This window comes from Haemaphysalis longicornis, unplaced genomic scaffold (genome assembly GCF_048455015.1).
Source record: "Haemaphysalis longicornis isolate Haplotype H1 unplaced genomic scaffold, Haemaphysalis longicornis Haplotype H1 scaffold_6, whole genome shotgun sequence".
Classification (NCBI taxonomy): Eukaryota; Metazoa; Arthropoda; class Arachnida; order Ixodida; family Ixodidae; genus Haemaphysalis; species Haemaphysalis longicornis.
This window is the reverse complement of record NW_027526407.1, coordinates 12,399,843-12,421,357: the sequence shown is the minus strand read 5'-3', so window position 1 is coordinate 12,421,357 and position 21,515 is coordinate 12,399,843. Positions and strand designations below refer to the sequence as shown.

Sequence of the window (21,515 nt, the reverse complement as noted above, 5' to 3'; positions counted from 1 at the left end):
TTGGGGGGTTGGTTTCACGGCATTTTTTCACCACTTTCTATCTGACTCAAAAAAAATTCTTCACCTGTTTCTAGGACCTACCGCATTCCCCCCTTTGCTTTCCGAGGTTTTCTTGGCTGCCAAACCTTATTCTGTCTTTATATATATATATATATATATATATATATATATATATATATATATATATGTATATATATATATATATATATATATATATATATATATATATATATATATACATTGTTACGTGGCGCAGGGCATGAACGATGAGATGTGGTTGATGTATTTTACACTATTTACATGGCGGCTATCGCCGAGCTGGTGGAGTGTGCGGGTTTCGCCTCGTCTTGGCCCCAGCATCGCTACTTCTAGGCCCTGACGCAAACATCGAGGGTACGCGGGCCGTGTCGGGCAGCCCCAGCCCCACCGCGATCAGCACATGACGATGCCCCCGCCCCGTGGCCCCAGCCCATGAGAAACCGATCAAGAACCGAGACCTGACGAGACGTGACCAGCCAAAACGTGTCGCCTCGGCCGTGTCCCCAGCCTTTTCGTCCGGCACGGTTCCCAGCACCTTCATCGGTTCGTCGTGACTTTGTGGGCGTCGATGTTCGGGGACCAGTCGACATCGGAGATCTCCATTGTAATTCGCCGTGCACGAAAGGACTTCAGTGTTTATACGCATCGCATGTCATCCTTACCGCACCCATCCATTCACGGTGACCGAGCGCGACCGGGGCGGTCGTCTTTAGCCGGGGGGTGGTGTTACGAACAAGTGGACAATTCCCGATGTCCCAACATCGACGACGACGAGGGAGTGGCTAAGACGCAGCCGGTGCGAGCTCGGCGATAGCGGCCATGTAAATAGTGTAAAATACATCACCCACATCTCATCGTTTATGTCCTGCGCCACGTAACAATATATATATATATATATAGGGAACTTGTCACTCGGCTAAAAGCTCCTTAGTAAGTCTCCATTAGCACAGTTGAGATTATTCCAGCAAGCGATACCATACATCACCACACCGCAGATCTCCAAAGCATGTTTAGAGCACAGGATCTGTGTACCCTTCGAGTCTGTAACCAAACAGTTCAAAATCGTACATGTAAATCGCGTGCAGCCGGAGCATCTGCTGGCGTGACACCTCCGAGAAGTACTGAGGGATTTCTCGTGTTAGACTGCCATTCTTTTGGGCCTTCACGTTTCTCTTGGGAAGTGACCATCCTGAGAGGCCAATTCTTGGCAGAAAAGCTTCCAAGTCACGGTCGAGCGTCTCCACTCTTGCGATGACGTTGTACCTGTACAGGAACGGATAACAGAAAAATCAGGGAAGCTTGCCCTCGGGCGCAAGACTTGAATGGCGAAGCAGTTGTAGGTGATCCCTTACGGACACAAAGTTGGGTTTTAGTATCGTTGTGGTGTCGTGGTTGACGTCGACGGCATGCCATTTCAATGACCTTATGTTTTGAGCAAGGCCAGAGTGAGCTCGTCGTTTCGGTAGGTGTGTTCGTACGCCACTCTGCAAGCGTGAATTATCATCCCTAGCGGATGCTTTGTCCGCCGAGCCTCTCGAAGCACGGCCTCTTCCTCGGCCGGAGACCTATCCGCGGCTGAGCCATGTGGAGAGCATGATCACCTACAGAAGCTTCGACATTCAAGTCACTGCTCTTCTACGGTACAGAGCACATGCGCACGGCGACACGAGGACGAACGAATGATTGGCGTACGCTATGACGCGTCTTCCCCGTTCTGAGCAAGTTTTGCCACGATACGGCGGACGCTGGAGTGTTTTTGTGGCCAGTGTTGGCAAATGTTGGCAAAGTATACTTGGCTTGACAAACGTGCACCCGAGGCACGTGGCCAAGGATGGACTTTTCTTGGCCAATATTGGCCAAACACCCTAAGTTGGTACGCTTAGCCTGACGAACGCACCTCGAGGTACGCGTGCGCGAGCACTCGACCTTCTCTCGGGAAGTTTTCGGTTCGCACAAATCCCTAACTTACGGCTAGTAACAGCAGCTCCGCTGTTCAGGCACTGATGATTTATATTCGCGAGACATGTTTCTAGTTTTGACGAAAATCATTTTTGGCAAATAAAACAAAGGGAGATGAATATCACAGCTCTGTAGCTGCTGAGGATAAAGGCTTTCGTTTTATCGCAGCACTCGTACTTATTTGTGATGGCAGGAGTCCCACATTTCGCACCAATTTGTTGAAGTATGGAGTTTCTTAGTACTTTTCAAACACTAAAACATTCCCGAGAAAATTTATTACACTGCCACTACAGAACTTTGGCGAATATGCTTTAAATGCTCTTGAAAACTTCCTTGGCGCGTTTGAGTATGTCGTATTTTCAATAGAAGCATTTAAAATGTGCTGCTCAGAATTAGGCAATACTGTTTATACCTTAAGGTCAAAAATAGCTACCTTTATGATGTACAAAAAAAGGATATGTCGGGTACAAGTAATCCCACATGAGCAGCGTGCCTCAGAGACGCCACCTTCGCAGCCACAATAACGACGTGCTAAGGACATGAAGAACTTGGGCATCAAAAATCGAATAGTCATTACAGCCAGAAAAACGACTTTAACAATATTGTTCGTCGCTTGCGACATTAAACGCTGTAAACACACACAAAAATGTCAGTAAATTATTAGGATTTTTATAGATGCTGCACTCAAACTGAATTGACACGATTTCTGTACCTTTTCTCTAACTTTAAAGCAATCTTGTTCGGAAAAACCGGGGTAAGAGCAAAAATGACAAAAAAATAACCGAACTGACGCCATTTCAAAAATCGACAATAATATACGATAATCGAAATGCAGAAAACACGGACAGATGTTCACATCCAATGCAGTGGTTAACTACTCCTGTACAGCGCATTCTGCGCCTCATTTTCCTACGCTGTTCGCACTTCATCTTTAGCGGCGAACTTAAAATACACCACACGCATAAAGTAGAACATCGAAGCGACCCACGTAATGTAACGCTGAACAGCGTGGGTCTGATATGTATAAACTACCCATGAGCCATTGAATTACCCATCATTCATGCCACCCTTCTTTTGAAGGTAGTATGATACTTATTCATCGGGTTATCGTGAATTGCTTTCAATTGCAGATTTTTTTTTCTTTCACTTGCAGGTCGTGTCTATACGAGCACAGCTGAAATCCCCAAAATAATGCGCATATATTTTTTCTGTGCGCTGCTATTCTTATAATGTTCAACGTAGTGTTTCCAGAAAGGATGTGTTGACGGATGCAAGCGTACTTTGAAGGCTTCACATAAAGTTTCGACGGGTGCACAGCAGAACCCGAATGAACAAAAGGGAACAAAAAACAGGCCACAAAAATGGTTGCGCAAGTTTTTCTCAGCCAGTAAGGGATGTTTGTGGAAGATTTATTGTTTAAACGAAGGAATAGTTCCAGGACACAACACGCGCAGCCCATGGGCCACGATTTCTCTATAATTGTTTACGGCCACTGTGGAAGTCGCACTTCTGAAGCTTGACTGGGAGAGGTCAGGGTTGGGAGTAAGGAGTATTTAGGCCACTTGAAATTTGTCGAAAAAATTGTCCTATTTGTGAGTGCGCAATACTACACCTGGAAAAAATGCCTCAGGACCTGCACTAAGAAAGTAAAATAGTACTAGTAAAGATTCATATGAACAAATAGGAAGTATTTGTGAATGCACATCATCATCATCTTAGCACCCTTTCCAGTTTAGGCAGCGAAAAGCTTCGACAGGTAAATCAATACAACTACTGTTCAGTGCAGACCCAAACCGCATGAAAATATCTTTCGTGGATATTGCATGCACTGGGATGATTTCAGCCAGCATCCTAAAATAATGAACAGTAATGAACCCTGCCAAAAATAGAGTACAGTCAAACTGTACCACCAGTAATGACTTGAGGGGTGTACGCCCAATGTCTTAGCGAACACCTTGAAAGAAAACGACAACCTTGATTAGCACAACAAGCCATGACAGAAGCAAAGCTGGGACTAAGACTTAGGCATTAGAAACAAGCGCCTCGAATAAAGTAGCAAGCTCCTGGTGGAAAACATCGCACCTAAAACTCCGTCGAAAAGTAGACTGAGGCATAATGTACATAGATGTACATAATGTAATGTAGACTGGGTACATAATGCGAAGAATCTAATGTCTCTGGACACCCAACGAAAAAAATTAGCAGTGGCTTAGCTCGGCTATGCCAGGATATACGTAGCGTGAGCTAAGGTTTAGCTGGTTATTCTTAGGTTTCCTGGCTGTATAGGATTAGCTTATTATCAATCTTACTGCTGCTAAAACGATTTCCAATCCAACCCAATACAATCTAATCCAATCCAATCCCGTCCAATCCAAGACAATCCACTCGCGGCGGCGGCGGCGGCTCCGGCGCGCCAGCTGTGCGCCGTGAGACGTCAATGCTCCTCGCGCATGCGCAGTACGGCTCTCCAGGAGCCACGCGAAACTGCTCAACATCGGCCAGTATAGCTCACGCTACAAAATGGCTGCCCAGAGACGAGACTACCACCAGGGGAAAACTACTCAATCGATAGAGCAATGAGATAAGAAAAATATGGGGCAACGGTTCCGTCAGACATCAGGACACCCGATCTGGAGATGTGAAGGAGACGCATTCGTCCTGCAAAGAAAACCCAAGTGCACGTGACTGACGTATAAACCAAAGCGACCCGGAAAGCGTGATTTTAACAATAACTAAAAATTCTACTGCAGTGGCTTCATCTTAACACCGACGCCAAAAGTACCGGTCTCCAAAGCAGCAGACTAAAAACGTTTGCAATTAGGTTAACAGTTCCTGTTCTACATGTGGAGCAACTACCTGCGAAAGCAACTCCCAAAGGAGAAACAAATACAAATTTGTCCTGCATTTCGCGATGGTGTATACATAGACCAAGCAAGCGCCCATTGACCAGACCATATCAAGCACAATAGATGTTGCAAGTAGAAGGCGTGAACGCGAATGCAAATGCACTATTTCAATTATATAAAAATGAAATCCGTTCCACTCAACGTGAAAACTGTGGGGAGTGCAGAGCAGCGATTCGCCATAATGGGTTGTACCGCCGTTATCCGCTCACTGCTACCACCCAATGCATTTAAAATTTCCCGCCTTCGCAGTGCTCGCGCGCCCCCTGGCCGAAACTGCGCCAGCGTGAGTTCTGTTACTTTTGTGCTTGTTTTAATTTCGTATGCTGGAGCTGTTTTGTGTCAATTCAAACACGTAATTTTTTTTTCTTGCGGGGCTGGAGTCTTTCTGTGTCATTCAGAACGCGCCATTTTTTCTTGCGCGGCTGAAGCCTTTCTGCGGCATTCCGAACGCGCCATTTTCTTCTTGCGCGTTGAGCCTTTGTGCGTCATTTCGAATGCGCCATTGCCAATAAAAAAATCAATAAAAATATAAAAAGAACGCGCCATTGTTTTCTTGCGCTGCCGCTTTTTTCGCTCATTTTCGTAAAAACAAACCCAACGAGCGTTGCTAATTAAATGAACGTGGGTGCTGCAGGTTAATTACGTACATTTTGCCTCAAACGTACCTGTAGTTTTGTTTGCGCTAAACAACTGGGACCAGCGCCAGCGGTTCACGAGTTTCGAACGCTTATGACTATATAAACCGCTTGGCTTTCGAAGCCTCTGGGGTACGCCGCGAACGACAGCGTTACCACGGGACGCCCTGTTGCTCTACTTGGGTCCAGCGAGCGAGCGACAATGACAAGGCGAGCGCCTAAAGTGCGCTGCACTTACAAGAGACGTACCAATCCCCAGATATAAACTCGGGTGAGTTCTCCGCCAAGTGCCAGTGCGTTAAACTTGAGGTTCTAAAGTATGCGTCGGTTAACTGTCGGTGAGACGCACTAGCTGGTCAATTCATAGTATGTTCGGAAATCCTGCGGCTTACGCCTACTAGTGCTACTTCGTCATTACCTGCCGCGCATGTAAAAACACAGGCGCCAAGAACGCAACATAGCCATACCCCCATAGAATAATTGAGATCTACGAATAAACTCTTTTCTCCACATTTTCTGTCGGCTCTCTGCGTATATGCAGAAAACCTTAGTACTACACCAACAAAACCTACAATATTTTACCGTAGCCAAAGACTGCGCAGCTGTCTTGAAGGAAAAACAAGTTCATTGGAGCGAACTTGTGCTCCCCTAAAAACAATACACAGGCGTCGAAACAGCAGTCAACAAACTGACGTGCGCAGACTGGTGTCGGCGAATCGAATACCGCGGCGTCTGCTCTGCAGGTTTATTTATCTTTCGGCGCGAGCGGTTCTCGAACCGCTGGTTTACATCCAGAACATTGTAGATCAAAGAAGATTATTCTAGGCTAGTGACGTTAGGGCGAAACACTCTTTATCTAAATGAGATAACCTATGCGGCCTAAAAATAAAGAATGAAACATGCGCTTCGCTTGGGACACGGATAACAGAGCCGTGCACTGCCGAGCAGTAAAACCAAACCATAAATAAACAAAACCAATGCAGCGTTCGCGGCATTACCCCCCCCCCCCCTCTAAGAGTGCATCGACCCGATGCTAAAGTAAAATGACAGTCCGAACAAACAGCAACACGAAAACAAGAAAAATAAGTCCGTCATCTTGCGCAGTAAGGTTTGAGGCGCACCACATGGACGACTGCGGGTCGCGTGCGTCGTCGTGCTGTGCCGAAATCACCATCGGTGATCACTTCGTAGGTCAGTAGGCCAAGACGTGGTAGAATCTGGTAAGGTCCGAAATACCGTCGCAGAAGCTCCTGATTCCGCGTTGTCGAATGGGAGTCCAAACCCACACACGATCTCCTGGGTGGTACTCAGCGTCTCGGCGTTGGAGGTTGTAGCGGCCGGCATCCACCAACTTCTGGTGAATTTTACGAACTCGAGCGAGCTGGCGGGCCTCCTCCGTACGTTGAAGGTATTCTTGGACGTCCGCGCTGAGGTCGTCGTCTTCTACGTGTGGAAGCATGGCGTCAAGCATCGTGGTCGGCCGTCTTCCCTAGACAAGATCGAACGGTGTCATGTACATAGTTTTCTGGATCGCTGTGTTGTACGGAAACGTGACATACGGGAGGACCTCGTCCCAAGTTTTATGTTCAACGTCGACGTACATAGACAGCATATCCGCGATCGTTTTGTTCAGACGTTCCGTTCGTCGGTTCGTTTGGTGGTAGTACGCCGATGTTCTTCGGTGAACCGTGTTGCTGTAGCGTAAGATTCCTTGGATCAGCTCCGCAGTAAAAGCCGTTCCGCTGTCCGTGATTACGACTTCAGGGGCTCCCTGTCGCAGCAAAACTTGGTTCATGAAGAACTTCGCAACATCTTGCGCAGTCCTTCTCGGAAGGGCGGCGGTCTTCGCTGCGTAGAGCATTATGTAGTCTGTCGCTACGAAAATCCACTTGTTCTTGGCTCGTGACGTAGGGAACGGGCTTAGGAGATCCATTCCAATCTGTTGAAAGGGCCTCGATGGCACACTGATCGGCTGCATAAGTCCGGCGGGTCTCGTCGGGGGCGCTTTTCGTCGCTGGCAGTCACGGCAGCTGTGGACGTAGTGGGACACATCGGTTGTAAGGTGGGGCCAGTAGTACTTCGCCTTGATTTTCCCCATAGTTCATGCTGTGCCAAGATGTCCGGAATACGGGTCGTCGTGGCACGCTTCTAAAATTATTTAGTCACGGAGGTCTGCGGGGAAGACAAGAAGATAATGTGTTCTCGTTCCGGGGTTGATATTTTTCTTCACGAGGACGGAGTTTTTGAGGCTGAATGCAGGTAAGTTGCGTTCGAAGGCCTTTGGCACGCTGACGTTGCGTCCTTCGAGGTAGTCGATCATGACGCGTAACTTGGGGTCGGCACGCTTCTGGGTTGCTGGGTCGCTGTCCATCACGACTTCGAAGAACACGCTGTCTTCCTCGGAATGTTGTGGGGGTGGGTAAACGGGGGTGCGAGACAGGCGGTCGGCGTCGGAGCGTTTCCTGCCTGATTTATAGACGATTTTAACGTCAAATTCTTGCAGGCGCAGGCTCCACCTACCCAAACGACCAGAGGGGTCCTCCGAATTGGCGAGCCAACACAGCGCATGGTGGTCTGTCAGAACCTTGAACGGTCTTCCATACACGTATGGGCGAAATTTCGAAATGACACATATAATCCCGAGGCTTTCTTTCTCAGAGGCTGAGTAGTTTTTTCTTCCTTGGACAGACCACGGCTGGCATATGCGATTACGTTTTCGTAACTGCTTTGCTTTTGGACAAGAACGGCCCCCAAGCCTAATCACTGGCGCCCGAGTGCATTTCTGTTTCGGTGTTTTCGTCGAAATTAGCGAGCACAGACGGGCTTCGCAGGCGCTGTTGCAGCTCGAAGAATGCTTTCTCTTGGGCGCTTTCGCAGCTGCAAGGTGTGCTATCTTTCGTCAAGCGCGTGAGTGGCTCTGCAATCCGTGCGAAGTTTGCGACGAAGCGCCGGTAGTAGGCGCATAGTCCGAGAAATCTTCGCACGCCCTTCTTGCCTCTCGGCTTTGGGAATTTCGCTATGGCTGAAGTTTTCGCCGGGTCAGGCAAGACTCCCGCGGCGTTGACCACGTGGCCCAAAAACTTGAGTTCCTCATACGCGAAACGGCACTTTTCAGGCTTCAGCGTTAAACCCGATGTAGGAATGGCCTCGACTACAGACGCCAACCTTGCAAGGTGTTCGTCGAAAGTCCGGGCGACTACCACAACGTCGTCAAGGTATAGTAGGCAGGTGTGCCACTTCAGGCCAGCCGGCACAGTGTCCATGACTCTGAAACGTTGCTGGAGCCGTGCACAACTCAAACGGCATCACCTTGAACTCGTATCGGCCGTCCGAAGTTATGAATGCCGTCTTCTCTCTGTCTCTCTCGTCCACTTCAATTTTCCAGTAGCCGCTCTTCAGATCCATCGATGAGAAGTACTTCGCGTAGCAGAGGTGGTCGAGGGCGTCGTCGATTCGTGGCAGGGTGTACACGTCCTTTTTGGTGATTTTATTCAGTCTCCGGTAGTCAACGCAGAACCTTGAAGTGCCGTCTTTTTTCTTTCCGAGTACGACCGGCGCAACCCAGGAGCTTTTTGATGGCTGTATAATGTCGTCGCTGAGCATGTCGCCGACTTGTGCCCATATGGCTTCCCGCTCGTGTGAAGACACGCGGTACGGTGACTGTCGGGTAGGTCGGGCTCCATCTTCGGTTATTATCCGGTGCTTCGCTAGAGGTTTCTGGCTTAATTTTGAGTTCGATGAAAACCACTCGCTGTGTGACGCAGCAAAGCCAATAATTTCTTCCGTTTTTCTTGCGGTAGCTCCGGGTTCACGTCGAAGGGATGCGGAAGCTTGAAGGAATCTTCGGGTGCGCGTTCATAGTCGGCGACAGCGATCACGTCACTTGCTGCTTGTGTTTCTTCGAGGAACGCCATTGCAGCACCCTTGTTTAAATGCTGGACCTTCTCGGTGAAATTAGTGACTTAAACGTGCGATTGGCGTTGCCTAAAGCGCGCAATGCCTCTTGCGACAGAGACACCGAGGTCGAGAAGCAAACTTTGGTCACCCTTTACAATAGCTTCGACGTCAAGGACAGCATCTTTACAGTAAACGACAGTAAACGGTGATTATCAAGCTTGCGCGGAGTGGCAGAGTGACAAGATCATCGGCTATCCTTACAGCATCACGGTGTTCGGGGTTCTGTTCCGGCGTCATGGAGTGATCGGAAGGGGGGGGGGGATTATCGACTTGGTCAGCAGATAAATTATTGCACCGTTTGCCGTCAAGACGTCCATTCCAAAATTACGTCGCGGGCACTGTTAGTCAAAATAACAAACGCAGCAGAGTGCGAGGTGCCTGACGCGTGATGTGCACGTTCCACTTGACGTTACGAGGTGGCCTCCTGCTGTGCGTGTTCGGACCGTCCCACTTGGTCGTAACTTTCTTCACCTTAGACGCGAATGATCCGCTCATTTTTATTTATTTATTTATCATTTTTAATTATTTTTTTATTTTTTATTTTTTATTATACCCTCACGGTCATGGGCATTGAAGAGGACATTATGAGTAGTCTGCTCCCGTATCTATGAGGGCGACTACATCAAAGCCGTCGATGGACAATCGTCGATGGACAATTCGCACTTAAAAGTTCCCCATTGTCTGCGGTTGGGGCCCCGCTTCCAGAGTAGTTCGAGCCCGATTGCGCGCTCTTCCTAGTCGTCGACACTGGGCATCCTCGATTGATCAGTCCTGGACGGTCCGCGGGCAGTCCGAGGACTACTTTCGGAACGGAAGTCCCATAGGAATACACGGGAAAATCGAGCGCCGCATCGCATCTCGGGCAGTCAGCGGACGATCCGGGACTGATAATCGAGGAGGCCCACTAGCTTAGAGCGTTTGGCATTCCGTACTCTCTGCAGGGACGCAGCTCGCCGGGCAAACATGAGGGTGGTCAGAAGCCGCTTCCTGGCGACGGCTCAAAGTTTCAAGCCTCCGCGCAACGCTGAGAGAAGAGAAGACAGCCCCTCCTCGCTCCGACTCATGGCCAAGCCCGCATACACGCGGCGAGTCACGTGGTCAGGGCGCGCCCCCGCTGCGGAGAGCGCATGCGCCTGCCGGCATCCGAGCTGGCGCGACGGTGGCTAGCGACCACGGTTGTCGGCGGAGCTCGGCCTGTGAGTCACATGATGTGTTACCAAGGTTACGGTGCAGCAGCGGACAAATGAAGGTCGAATCCTCCGCGACGGCGAAACCACTCGACCAGATTAGTAAAGCATTGCTTTAAAGGTGACTGTGCTTACCTCATGCTACAAGGCCTGCAACGAGGCGTGAATGGAGCCCAGTGATTGTCCCACTTATCGGCAGGTAGCTCCAGAATATAGTTGACGAACTCGCCGAACGTAAATGTCCCGTTGGGTCCTTTGCCAACAAAGCCATTTTTGTACATCTGCTTCACACTGGGTAAAAATGGACGGGTTGTCCTGACTTTGTCCACGTATGCAGAGACAAGCCTCTCGAAGGGGTGCCGGACTACAAGAAGTTTAATGTATGCAGAACCTAACTTATTTTCCCAAACGGTGCTCGGAAGCACGGGCTTGAACCACTTCTGAAATTTAAAAAATATCTGGTCCGCGTCATCTCCCGGATCTTTGAAGTGCTCCGCTTTTAGAATGAGTGCTTTCAGACTAGAAGAGGCCGTTTTTGGAATGGAGCAAAATCCGAACCGGCGATTTCGGACGAGGTAGAACGAAGGCTGCCCTCTGCCGCAATGCAAATAGTCCCTCCTTGTATTCTGGCCAGTTGTGTCGTTGCATTGAAGTCCAGCGTACTTTTTGCACATCAAGTATACACGGGCCAGCCTGGCTGGTAGGTCGTCGACTTCGCCACTTTTAGTATTTTCACCTTCGCCCAACCGGTCGTCGTCGTCGCTGAGCAAGCTACAGGAACCCTGCGACACGAATCACAGAAGAAAATATTGCAACGTATCTCCGTGTCTTGCGTAGGTTTACTGTGGAGAAGGGCAACGTATTTAACGCCCAACGCACTCGCGAGAGTTGTCCCTATTTTAAAAAACTTCGATATTTTTATTTGGCGGCAGGACAAAGGTGAGATGAGCGATGCGATAGGCTGAAGCGATCTATTTACATTATGTACATAGCGACCATAACAGGGCTCATGCAAGGTGCGCGCCAGGCACCTCGTCATCGTCGTCATCGTTCTTGGGTCAAGGCGAGTCCCGTAACATCACCCCCCTGGTCGACGACGACCGTCCCGGTCGAGGCGGAGGTAACGGAGGCGGAGGCAACAATATGATTTGGGATCCCTCCATTAGATAGGTGTACCAGTGAGGAATATAACAGCGAAAAATTTATACAACCATAAGAACAAGCTTCAACAAACCTTAAAGCCACCCTTACCCGCTGGCACATGGTAAGAATTTTAAAAATGACGCAACGACAGGAGGCTGTACAACCCCCGTATAAAACTATTAAAGAATATTGCTCAACTTGATCTTCTCACAACGGTAAGTGCACATTAAAGAAATACGCCACCATTTCACGAGAACGAGCGTAAAAATGTTTGAACGAAAAAGATGTTTGCCCTTCCGTCGAGTCTTACTCCACGTTGTGGGTTTTCTTTGAACTGGTTGTTCAACGTGTTTGAAAACGTGCAGTACATTTGCAATGCCAAGAGCTCTGCCTGAACAAGTAGTGACGCAAACAAGAGCTACTAGGCTGAAAAGATATCTATTTACTTTGTCCTTTACCGGTGCGCACGTGCAATACTGATAGTCATAACGAAATATATTTAATAACCTAAACAGCGGGATCACTTACAATCACCTGAATGATTAATTACGGATTTGTTTTCCATGAGCATAACCCTTGCATTAGCAATTGATACCCGACCTCGATAACGCGAGGTAGTGTTAGGACGGAAAGAGCCTGAGAACTGGGCATAATCACAAAAACATGTTGCTTTGCATGCAATATAATTGTAGCAGATCGAAAAACAAACTGCGCGCAAATTAACGGAGACAAGAACACATAAAGACGGCACAAACGCGGGTGCCGTCTGCGCTTGTGCCGTCTTTATGCGTTCTTGTCCTCGTTAATTTGCGCGCAGTTTGTTTTTCGAGATGCATCATTACCAACTCGCCCAACTCTCAACCCTTTTAACTGTAGCAGAATATTAAGGGACAAAATGGCAGGCATATTCCAGTTGTAAGTCTTGACGTAACAAAGGTGTCTTATTAGAAACATATTTATAATTTACGTTGCAGCAGTAATGATGCGAAAGATAGCAAAAAAAAAGGTTTTTAAAAACAGCGTGGATGAGAACTATAGGACACCTTTGCAACGAACGTATTCAGGCCCAGCAGTCTGAACCAGCCTCCGTTTCCTCAAACATTACGCTCAAACAACATTGTACAGCCTTGAATTGTAAAGTGCTTAGTGCGCTATCTAAGGTTTCATTCGTAAAATTTAGTTTGAGTCGCAAATTTAGGTCTTCTACTGTGAGGACACAGCACATAAACGTTTATCAAGGCATCCACATCAATAGCGGAGCTGTCTTTCAACATACCTTTGTCCAGTTCCGAAGATAAACTTCAAGGGCGAGAAAGGTGACAACAGAAGGTATTGTGGCAACCAAAATTACCCAGCCCGCTCGCCTCGACTGCCAAACCATTTTAAAAAAACTTTTCTAGCGCTTCTATCGCACACACCACGCACGCATCTCAATGCAGTCTTGCCACTCGTATGCCCCGGTGGGTTCTTTTGCCTGCTTCAGTTCAGTTTACGCCAACGTGTTCAGGTGGTAATTTGGTCCTGCCAGTGTAGCGGTCTTAAAACCGAATTATGCTTGCCGTTTTCTGCTTTTCCCCAAAAAAGGATGACAAAACCTCCAGAAATATTCTAATATGCACTTGGCACGCAGGGCAAATAAAAACGCCGATTCGCGTGGCTCACATAAAATCTTCCCAGAAAACAACTGCAATTATAGAAACGCCGAGCTTGTTCGATGCGTCGTAAATAACGAATGTTTGTATGCGCTGACACACTTTGAAGGGAACAGTTCGTGACATGAGAAATGACGCTCTGCCAACGATACACCGGCAAAAAAAAAACCTCTCATTCGCTTAGAACATACACCGTGCACCTGTTTCGGCATAGCGTATTTGAAAGAGCGCTCGTTGCCGCAAGGTGCGGCGGGTGCTCAGTTTGTATACAACAGCTGGTTTCAAGAATATTTCGCAAGCACACAAAATCAAGCTGCGGTTACAGCCATCGTCATTACGCATCTTCTACGCCTAAAGAAGGAAGATTGTTTCTTCCGAGAACTTGAACCGCTCGTACTCGGCGCTGTCTCAATTTTCTACCAAATTCTTGATGCAATCCCGTCCTCCATTGAGTGGTTTTTCCTCTCCTTGCCGCATTTTCGGCCACCATTCTGTGCAGCTGTTGATCCACCGGCTGTCCGTTCTTGGCATTGCTTGAGAGGTTCACGTCTACTTGTTCAGCTTGTCTAACTTAAGTAATTTCAGCTAGAATGTCTTAGATCCGGGTGTTTTACTCCGTCGTTTATTTTTATTATTTTCGTGGCTAAAGACGCGACTTTCTGTGCTTTTCTCCAACGGCCATTTTGGTTTCGCCTAACGTTCTTCTGCTTTTCGCTTTTGAGATGTTTGGCCTTGTTATAAAATATTCACAAGCTCTGCAAGCCATAAGAGAAACACGGTAGAGAAGCGCTTTAACCAATCAGACTGCCGCATGTCTAAGGACGGTCTAACCCTTTCACTCACCGTGTCTCCATATAGAGACGCGACTTTCTTCGTCGTTTTCCTCGTGAAAACGAAAAGAGTTCATGCTGCAGAGCGGTGCGGCTGACGTTCGAAACCTACGGAAGTGAAAGGTAGCACCACGTGATGTGGAACGGCGAAACCGCACTCATAAACATCGTTTGAAAATGGACGCCACCAAGTTTTGTGGGAGCTCCGGTGTGTTGCCGTCCTAAGTTCTCTTTTACTGCGGCGTAAATCATTTATAAAGGCTAAAAACACCTCTTTCATGTGCAGAAATTATTACTTCACCTCCTTTTTTGTAAGCTGCCTCAGGATATTTATTATTTTTTATAGGGAAAAGCAGGTTTGAGTAATGGTGCCTCCGTATGAGGACGCGACGCCATTTGCGTAATCAGTATTCTAGAGAGACTGAACTTTTTCTTCTTACCTCTAGACACTCGACACTGCTAAACCTCTAAGTATGAAATTTTCCTGTAGTGAATATAATAATTTGTGGCTGAAAGGGCTAATAAACAGGCTACAAACCTTCATTAAAGATAACGACCATTTACGCACATCATCATAAGGTTAAAACTGGTTCATCAACCACAGATGCCTTCTTGATAATCAAAAAGGAGGTGCCCCGGTCGAAAAATACCACAGACTTTTCCGCCGCACAAAATTTATGTGGTACAACAGGAATATCTGTGGTAGAAAAGAGATATCTGTTGGTTCTACAGGGAAGTCTGTTGGTGACAGAAATCTCTGCAGTCGAAATACATAATGTATGTCCCAGGACAGGTATTTCTGTCGTGCAAACGGCAGAAGGTCCCATTTACTTACAGGATCATCCTTTCGTATTTTCTGTTGATTTGTCGACTGGGGCCCACTAACGCTTCCAAGAAAAGTGAACGCACAGTTACGGCCCAACGTAAAATGAGCTTTCATGGCACACTAGTATTCTAAAATAATTACAAACCCCTTGTTTGGCAAACATAACGTAATATTACCGTACGGTTTTTTTCCCATCACACGTAACCGGAAGAATATGGACAGAAGATGCCAAAACAAAGAAAGTTAAAACTCCAAACGACGACACACCAAATTTCCGCTACATTTAAACCGCGAACCTGCCTCTAACGGCATCATGTGTCTTGTACTGAATACCCGAGGGGGCGCCACACTGCAACGGCGGTCAATATCGCCAAAGTGAACCTCAGATTTCCACGGGTAAAAACTGTTTTTATTTGTTTTCAAAATAAGCAGGTATCTGAAATTTTTTTGTTGGTGTCAAATAAAGTAGGCCACAAAACCCGACCTTTGTGTAAAGTTTGATCGCCAAGCAGAAATTTTTTATAGACGCCCATTTATCAATGTAACACCCTTTACACTCGAGAAAGCCATACATCCAAACACCCCAGGGGTCATAAGGGCCACAAGAAACAAAACAACAATTACAGAAGAAGACTCTCCGTCTGCCTTAACTCTTTCCTTACGGCGCGGCGCCATAGGCCATCAGACACGGAGTTCCGATGAATTCAAACGTCCCGCGAAAGCTAAAAAAAGGCGCCGTGCCGACAACTAACGCTAAGTGGCGTGGGTATTGCCAACTCCTTTTTCGATTTTATTATGTTTTGTTGACATATTGCGTGTGGAGACGGCGCCGAGAGCGAAATCTGAGACCGCGATTGCGGCGAGTTGTGCCAAAATGGCGGCCGCTTCACGGCGAATCCGCAAATGCAGACAGCTGTGGCAGGGACTTCGGCAATCTATGCAATCCTGGCCCAGTCGCTAGTAAGGTCGCTGCGTCACTGGTTTGGCTGAAAGCGTCGCTTTACAAAATGGAAGGCTTCTCGTAGGAGGGAAGCCCTTCAAGTTCTGGGCTGTATTTCTAAAATATTTGAACGGATGCGCTGTAGTTGAACGTTCGCATTCACTCTATTTATGTTAGTAAATTCATTTCAGTTTTTGTTGAAAAGGAATCAGTCAACCCGGAATGCCTATTTCAGCCATTCGTATTGTTGGAATTCAGGTTTGTGGTTTAATGAGACAAATTAACTTGCGCAAACGTAAATTATGCCATTGTGGTAGAATGCAACTCACACCACGTGGCGTTCTTGCAGCCAAGAGGTAGTGGGCTTACCGCACTTGGCCAACTGACGCATTTTATGCTGCATCTGTGTGGGGGCGCAGCTAGTTCAGAGACACTAAAGGGTGGAAACAAGCTGGCCTGTATCCATAGATTATGCTGCCGAGAATCTAAATACACCATTCTCGCAACCAGGAGTTGTTTATTAACGCAGACAATCCCAGAAACATGAAAACAGCGCTGTCGACACCCCTTACACTTTTGGGTACTACGGTTTGTGATATCACAAAAGTTGTGAAAAATGAGAGCTCTTGGGAGCATCAGCTATAAATTTTTCCTGAAATAAACAATTCCTATAGAGTCTATTCACAAGCGGCTCAGCCGCGATGCCGCAAGGCCTTATGGGAAGGGCGATTTGGCGATCCGCCATAACTGTGGCGGTAGTGGCAGTTCGCTGCAGCGTTACCCGCACCGTGTGCGTAGCGGTTTAATCATGGTACACTGCGCTGTGTGCGGCTGCTACAACTCGTCAACGAATACTGCAGGCGGGTGTGAAAATGCTCAGAAGGTGCGCTTCTTTGCGGTGCCTACCGTGATCCGCTGGCAATGCAGCAAGACGCAAGAAATGTCAACAAAGCGTCGCGCCGAGTGGTTTCGCCGGATCAACCGTGGGGACATCAACAAAGAAGCCACGCATTACAAGGTGTGCAGCGCACATTTCGTTTCTGGTAAGCAAATTTCGAGCTTTACATAACTGTGCGCGGTTTTGTGGGCGTCGGATGCGCTGGTTGGCGTGTGAAGCGGGCTCACTTCGTCGAGCTTGCAATTTTCTGTCTAGGTCGGATTCTGGCGTGTCTAACAAAAAATGCACCTGAATGTGCGAACCTATGCGTATGTGCGCTTTTGTTTTTTCTTTGTGTGATCCGGCAGTGTTGTCCTTGGCCGTGATCTTTGCTTTATCAACCTCGCTTTTCGTAAGCAAAGTGCAAAGCTACGGCAGCATGCATGTTTTCGTAACAAGGTTTCACGAGCGAACGTTTTGGTGTTTTCGAATGAATTGTACGGCTCGGCGGTGAGAGAATGAAATGGCTCGGCGTCGTAGTTGCTTCTTCCTTCTACTATCGCCGTCAACTTTTCTTTGTTTATTTGAATTTTTCAGGGAAACCATGCTACCTCATGGACGACACAAACCCAGACTGGGCTCCAAGCCTTAACCTAGGCCACAACATAAAGGCTGCTTCGAATGAAAGGTGAGATGTTATCCATACTTTTTGGAGCGCAAGCCTTGACGCATAGTGTCGTTGTTTGCTTAATGGTTGTGAGATCAGTGCAGTAGATAAGGTACAGCGATAGTACATCTCGTAAATCTTCAAATTTTTGTTTTCATTGGCTGACATGCAAGAGCAGCCATGACTACAGAAAGTTGGTGTGTCTTAATTCAGTGGGGGCATTTTTCTGAATGCTGCCTTGGGAAAATGTCACCACCATTCCTGGTAATTGTCACCATGTTGAGGTCTTCCTTTTTTTTTGTTCCTTGTGCCAACGCAGGAAGTTGTTTTCGCACAGGTGCAATGCTGTTTTTCATTACATGGCCTTTTATTACAGGGGGCTTCGTCCGAGCTGCAACACCCCAACATGATGCCGAAGGTCAGGCTTCCGAGCCTTCAAGCATTGGAACAAACGCTGGTTTCACAAACAGCGATTCAGGTTAACATTGTTTTGTTTTCTACCTAAGAAACTCATAGTTGCACAAATTTTGAAATACATAGGTGCTACTGTTCATGTATTTTGCACTGGTGTTTGGATGCTTTTCCATGTAGTCGCAAAATAATGAATAGCTAATGCTCATGGAAGGCCCAGGTGCTCTCATGATTAGTAATGGTGCAACTGTTGACCCCAACACTTCTAGAAGTTCAAAATGCAACGGAGTCCACGGACCCTTTGGAGGTGCCTGTTCCCCACGTGGTGGATGCTGGTAACACAGAACCATGTAAGTGTAACACTGCACGTACATGTATATTAGATAGGTTGGGCAAATTCTTTATCCTGGAAAATTCAACATCCCAGGTTCCAGAAAAAGTGCTGCTGCTGATCAAGCTTCGGTTTGCCACATTGATGCTGCTGTCAACGCTGCCCCTTGTAAGTCTACCATTTTACACAAAATTTCATGCAGTGCGCTAAGTTTAAGTACAATGCAAAATATGAAGGTCTTAAAATTTGCTCCTTTACTTATGTTCATGTTCCAGCATTACAGGATAGCACTACCCAAACAGAGGAGAGTTCAAGCATTGTTGAGTGCCTGAAAAAAGACAACGCTGCCCTCAGAACACAGTTGCAGGAAGCAAAGGAGAAACTACAAAGGCTCGAGGTCACGCAAGCCATGTTTGAACAGGACCGCAATCGGGTGAAACTTTACACGGGGCTCCCAAGTTTTGCCATGTTACTCGCACTTTTCAACCTGCTTGAGAAAAGTATTCCATCCGGACCAAGGAATGTGCTCACACGGTTTCAAGAAAGGCTCCTGACGCTCATGAGGCTCCGGCTTGGTGTACCACTGCAAGACCTGGCTTATCGGTTCAATGTAAGTGGTGTACACGCATAGCAGGAATTTAAAAACAAAGCTTCGTTGGGTGCAGTTGTTACCTAAAGACAAGAAATGCGAATGTCATTATTCATACAGTTCTTTCTTTTTGCAGGTCAGCCAAGCAACAGCAACGAGGGTTGTGGAACGATGGCTCTCCGTAATGCACGTGCGCCTAAACAAACTTGTGAAGTGGCCGGAACGGGAACACCTGCAACGCACCATGCCGATGTGCTTCCGACAGGCATTCGGAACAAGGGTAGCAGTTATCATTGACTGCTTTGAAGTGTTCATCAATAGGCCATCCTCCACACTTCCAAGAGCACAGACATGGTCCCGTTACAAGAACCACAATACTGTGAAGTTTTTAATAGGTATAGCCCCCCAGGGAGTCATAACTTTCATCTCTGAAGGCTGGGGAGGCAGGACAAGTGACAGGATGGTGACAGAATCTTGCGGAATACTGGACAACCTGTTACCAGGGGGACAACCTGTTACCAACAAGCCTAGCTGACCGAGGCTTTACCATTGGCGATGCAGTAGGCTTGCATTGTGCAAAACTAGAAGTGCCAGCGTTCACCAGAGGTAAGCCTCAGCTATCTGCCTGGGAGGTAGAGAGGACGCGCAAGCTGGCGAATGTCCGCATTCATGTTGAGCGTGTGATTGGTGTGCTGCGCCAGAAGTACGCAATCCTTTCCAGCACCATTCCCACAGATATGCTTGTGGTGCGAAATGGGAACGAGATCCCGCAGCTGGACAAAACAGTGGCTGTGTGCTCTGCATTAACAAATTTGAGCAAGTCCGTTGTGCCCTTTGAATAATGGTGCCATTGAGGGCAGACTGTCCTAGAAATCGAGGGATGGATATCTAGTCTTTATTTATAGGGACTGTGCAATAAGACTGCAGCACTGACTTGTGGGTGCTTCTCAAACTACAGCGCAGGCAGCAAAGCAGACAATGCTGGTGTAGGTATGCTGCGACAATGACTTCGGGGTGTGTGCAAGAAGTGTTATGTTGTGAACTGTGCAAACACTTTAATTCTCCTTTAGAAAGAAAGTTATTGCAATTTTTACCATGTTTGTCCCTTCATAACCAGTGAACAAGACGGATATGCAGTGTGCAGCGCGCTAAAAAGTGCTTGTTTACATTTCGTCGTATGTCCGCGTACGGGAGACGGTTTTGTGTGTATGTTTTACTTTGTGCCTCTGGAATGGAGCGGTAGCTGGCAAAGGCTAAGAATATGCAGTGCTCTTTCTTTGGTGGCAAATCGTGTACAGATCCAAGATCTCAGTCATGCGTGCCTACCCGCCGCGGTGGCACAGTGGCTAAGGCGTTGAGCGCGAGGACGCGGGTTCGATTCCCAGCCACTGTTCAGATGGAGGCGAAAAGCAAAAAAGCTCGTGTACGAGGTTTCGGCGCACCTTAAAGATCCCCAAATGGTCAAAATTAATCCGGAGCCCTCCGCTACGGCGCACCTCATTGCCTGCGTTGCATCGGCGCTTTAAACCCTACAATCATACGTGCCTGCAGTTTTCCCCATGACCTGTCGGCAAACACCCAGGATAGCGGAAGACAAACTTTGGTTATGAGCTGCCAGTCTGTTTTTTGTAGTTGCTGGTATCATGTAATTCCTTTATGCCTTGGCATCATGTGAGCCATGCGAACAGGGTAAACGAGAGAGCATTTTGTTAATGACTACGAACATTGATGTCACCTTCTGTTTTCGTGCACTGAGGGGCACAGCAGCCTTTTTAGGTGTCACCATTCTCTAGGTGTCACATGCTTCCCTATTGAAACTTGTACATATGCTTTTGCTCTGTTGCTTTCTTGTGATTGAAATTTACTATTGTAATAAACATTTCCTCCTCTCACACCTTTTTGTGTAGCTTTAACTGAAGATACACTTTTTACGCATGCAATAGGACTGGCACTGAATAGGTTGCTTCAATATGTGCAAAACAAGAAATCTATAAATATTAGAAACAACCTGAACCCTGCTACACACATTTATGAAAACGAGTGCCAAGAGAAGGAACTAGAACACCTGACTGGTTCAGGGCACAGCGCTCAATACAAGACTTCCTTCCAGTGGCAACTCTGGTGTTGACAGTTGCTGCCTTTTATTTACTCAATGAGGGCAAATTCCTGCTTTAAATACAAAACTGCTCACAAAAGGGCAATTCACTTTACAAACAGCAAGTTCACACCATCCTCGTGCTAAAATGTCAACAAAGAATATGCATCAAAGTGCCCTTCCAAACGTTCAGCAGTACACCTGCACCTGTTACAGCACACCGTCTATAACAAGTATGTCCTCCTGAAGGAAAAAAAAAGCTTCAGTAAAATTATAACAATGAGCACCACAAAACTATTCCACAGTAGTTGCACAATTGTATACTGATAACGCTGCAATTCCTAAAAATATTAAACTAAGCGTAGTTACCTGTAGCAGCAGTTATTTTCTTTTCCGGGGCTTGCAGTCTCTGCAGTGCCACACCTAAGCTTTTGGTGCCCGTTTTAGTGTCACACATGAAAAATGGAACCA

At 47.2% G+C, this 21,515-nt stretch overlaps 2 protein-coding genes across 3 annotated transcripts; one reads left to right on the top strand and one right to left on the bottom strand.

The window, feature by feature from the left end:
• Positions 1-713: 713 nt before the first annotated feature.
• Positions 714-11,439, bottom strand: LOC144142248 (carbohydrate sulfotransferase 10-like). The gene is made up of 2 exons (XM_077673611.1): positions 10,819-11,439; positions 714-1,302 (listed from the first exon to the last, which is right to left on the bottom strand). Exons 1-2 carry the CDS (start codon positions 11,355-11,357, stop codon positions 1,050-1,052), a joined length of 792 nt encoding a protein of 263 aa, XP_077529737.1. The 5' UTR covers positions 11,358-11,439; the 3' UTR covers positions 714-1,049.
• Positions 11,440-14,673: 3,234 nt separating this feature from the next.
• Positions 14,674-21,199, top strand: LOC144142247 (uncharacterized). 2 transcript variants are annotated; one of them, XM_077673609.1, is made up of 7 exons: positions 14,675-17,117; positions 17,549-17,639; positions 17,995-18,096; positions 18,299-18,379; positions 18,457-18,528; positions 18,636-18,970; positions 19,086-21,199. In XM_077673609.1, the coding sequence occupies exons 2-7, from the start codon at positions 17,633-17,635 to the stop codon at positions 19,482-19,484; spliced, it is 996 nt and encodes a 331-aa protein (XP_077529735.1). In that variant the 5' UTR covers positions 14,675-17,117; positions 17,549-17,632; the 3' UTR covers positions 19,485-21,199. The 2 variants fall into 2 exon arrangements, with proteins under 2 accessions (XP_077529736.1, XP_077529735.1); XM_077673610.1 differs by having other exon boundaries at positions 14,674-17,639.
• The last annotated feature ends 316 nt before the right edge of the window (positions 21,200-21,515 follow it).

What these genes read in the sequence shown, in the direction of transcription:
- LOC144142248 (XM_077673611.1), bottom strand. Translation starts at nt 11,357, where the DNA reads ATGTGCAAAAAGTACGCTGGACTTCAATGCAACGACACAACTGGCCAG. An exon ending in TGCAGGCCTTGTAGCATGAG is followed by an intron (nt 1,303 to 10,818) that starts GTAAGCACAGTC and finishes GTTCCTGTACAG; the next exon opens with GTACAACGTCATCGCAAGAG.
- LOC144142247 (XM_077673610.1), top strand. An exon ending in TTTCACAAACAGCGATTCAG is followed by an intron (nt 18,097 to 18,298) that starts GTTAACATTGTT and finishes CAACACTTCTAG; the next exon opens with AAGTTCAAAATGCAACGGAG. An exon ending in TGCTGGTAACACAGAACCAT is followed by an intron (nt 18,380 to 18,456) that starts GTAAGTGTAACA and finishes TCAACATCCCAG; the next exon opens with GTTCCAGAAAAAGTGCTGCT.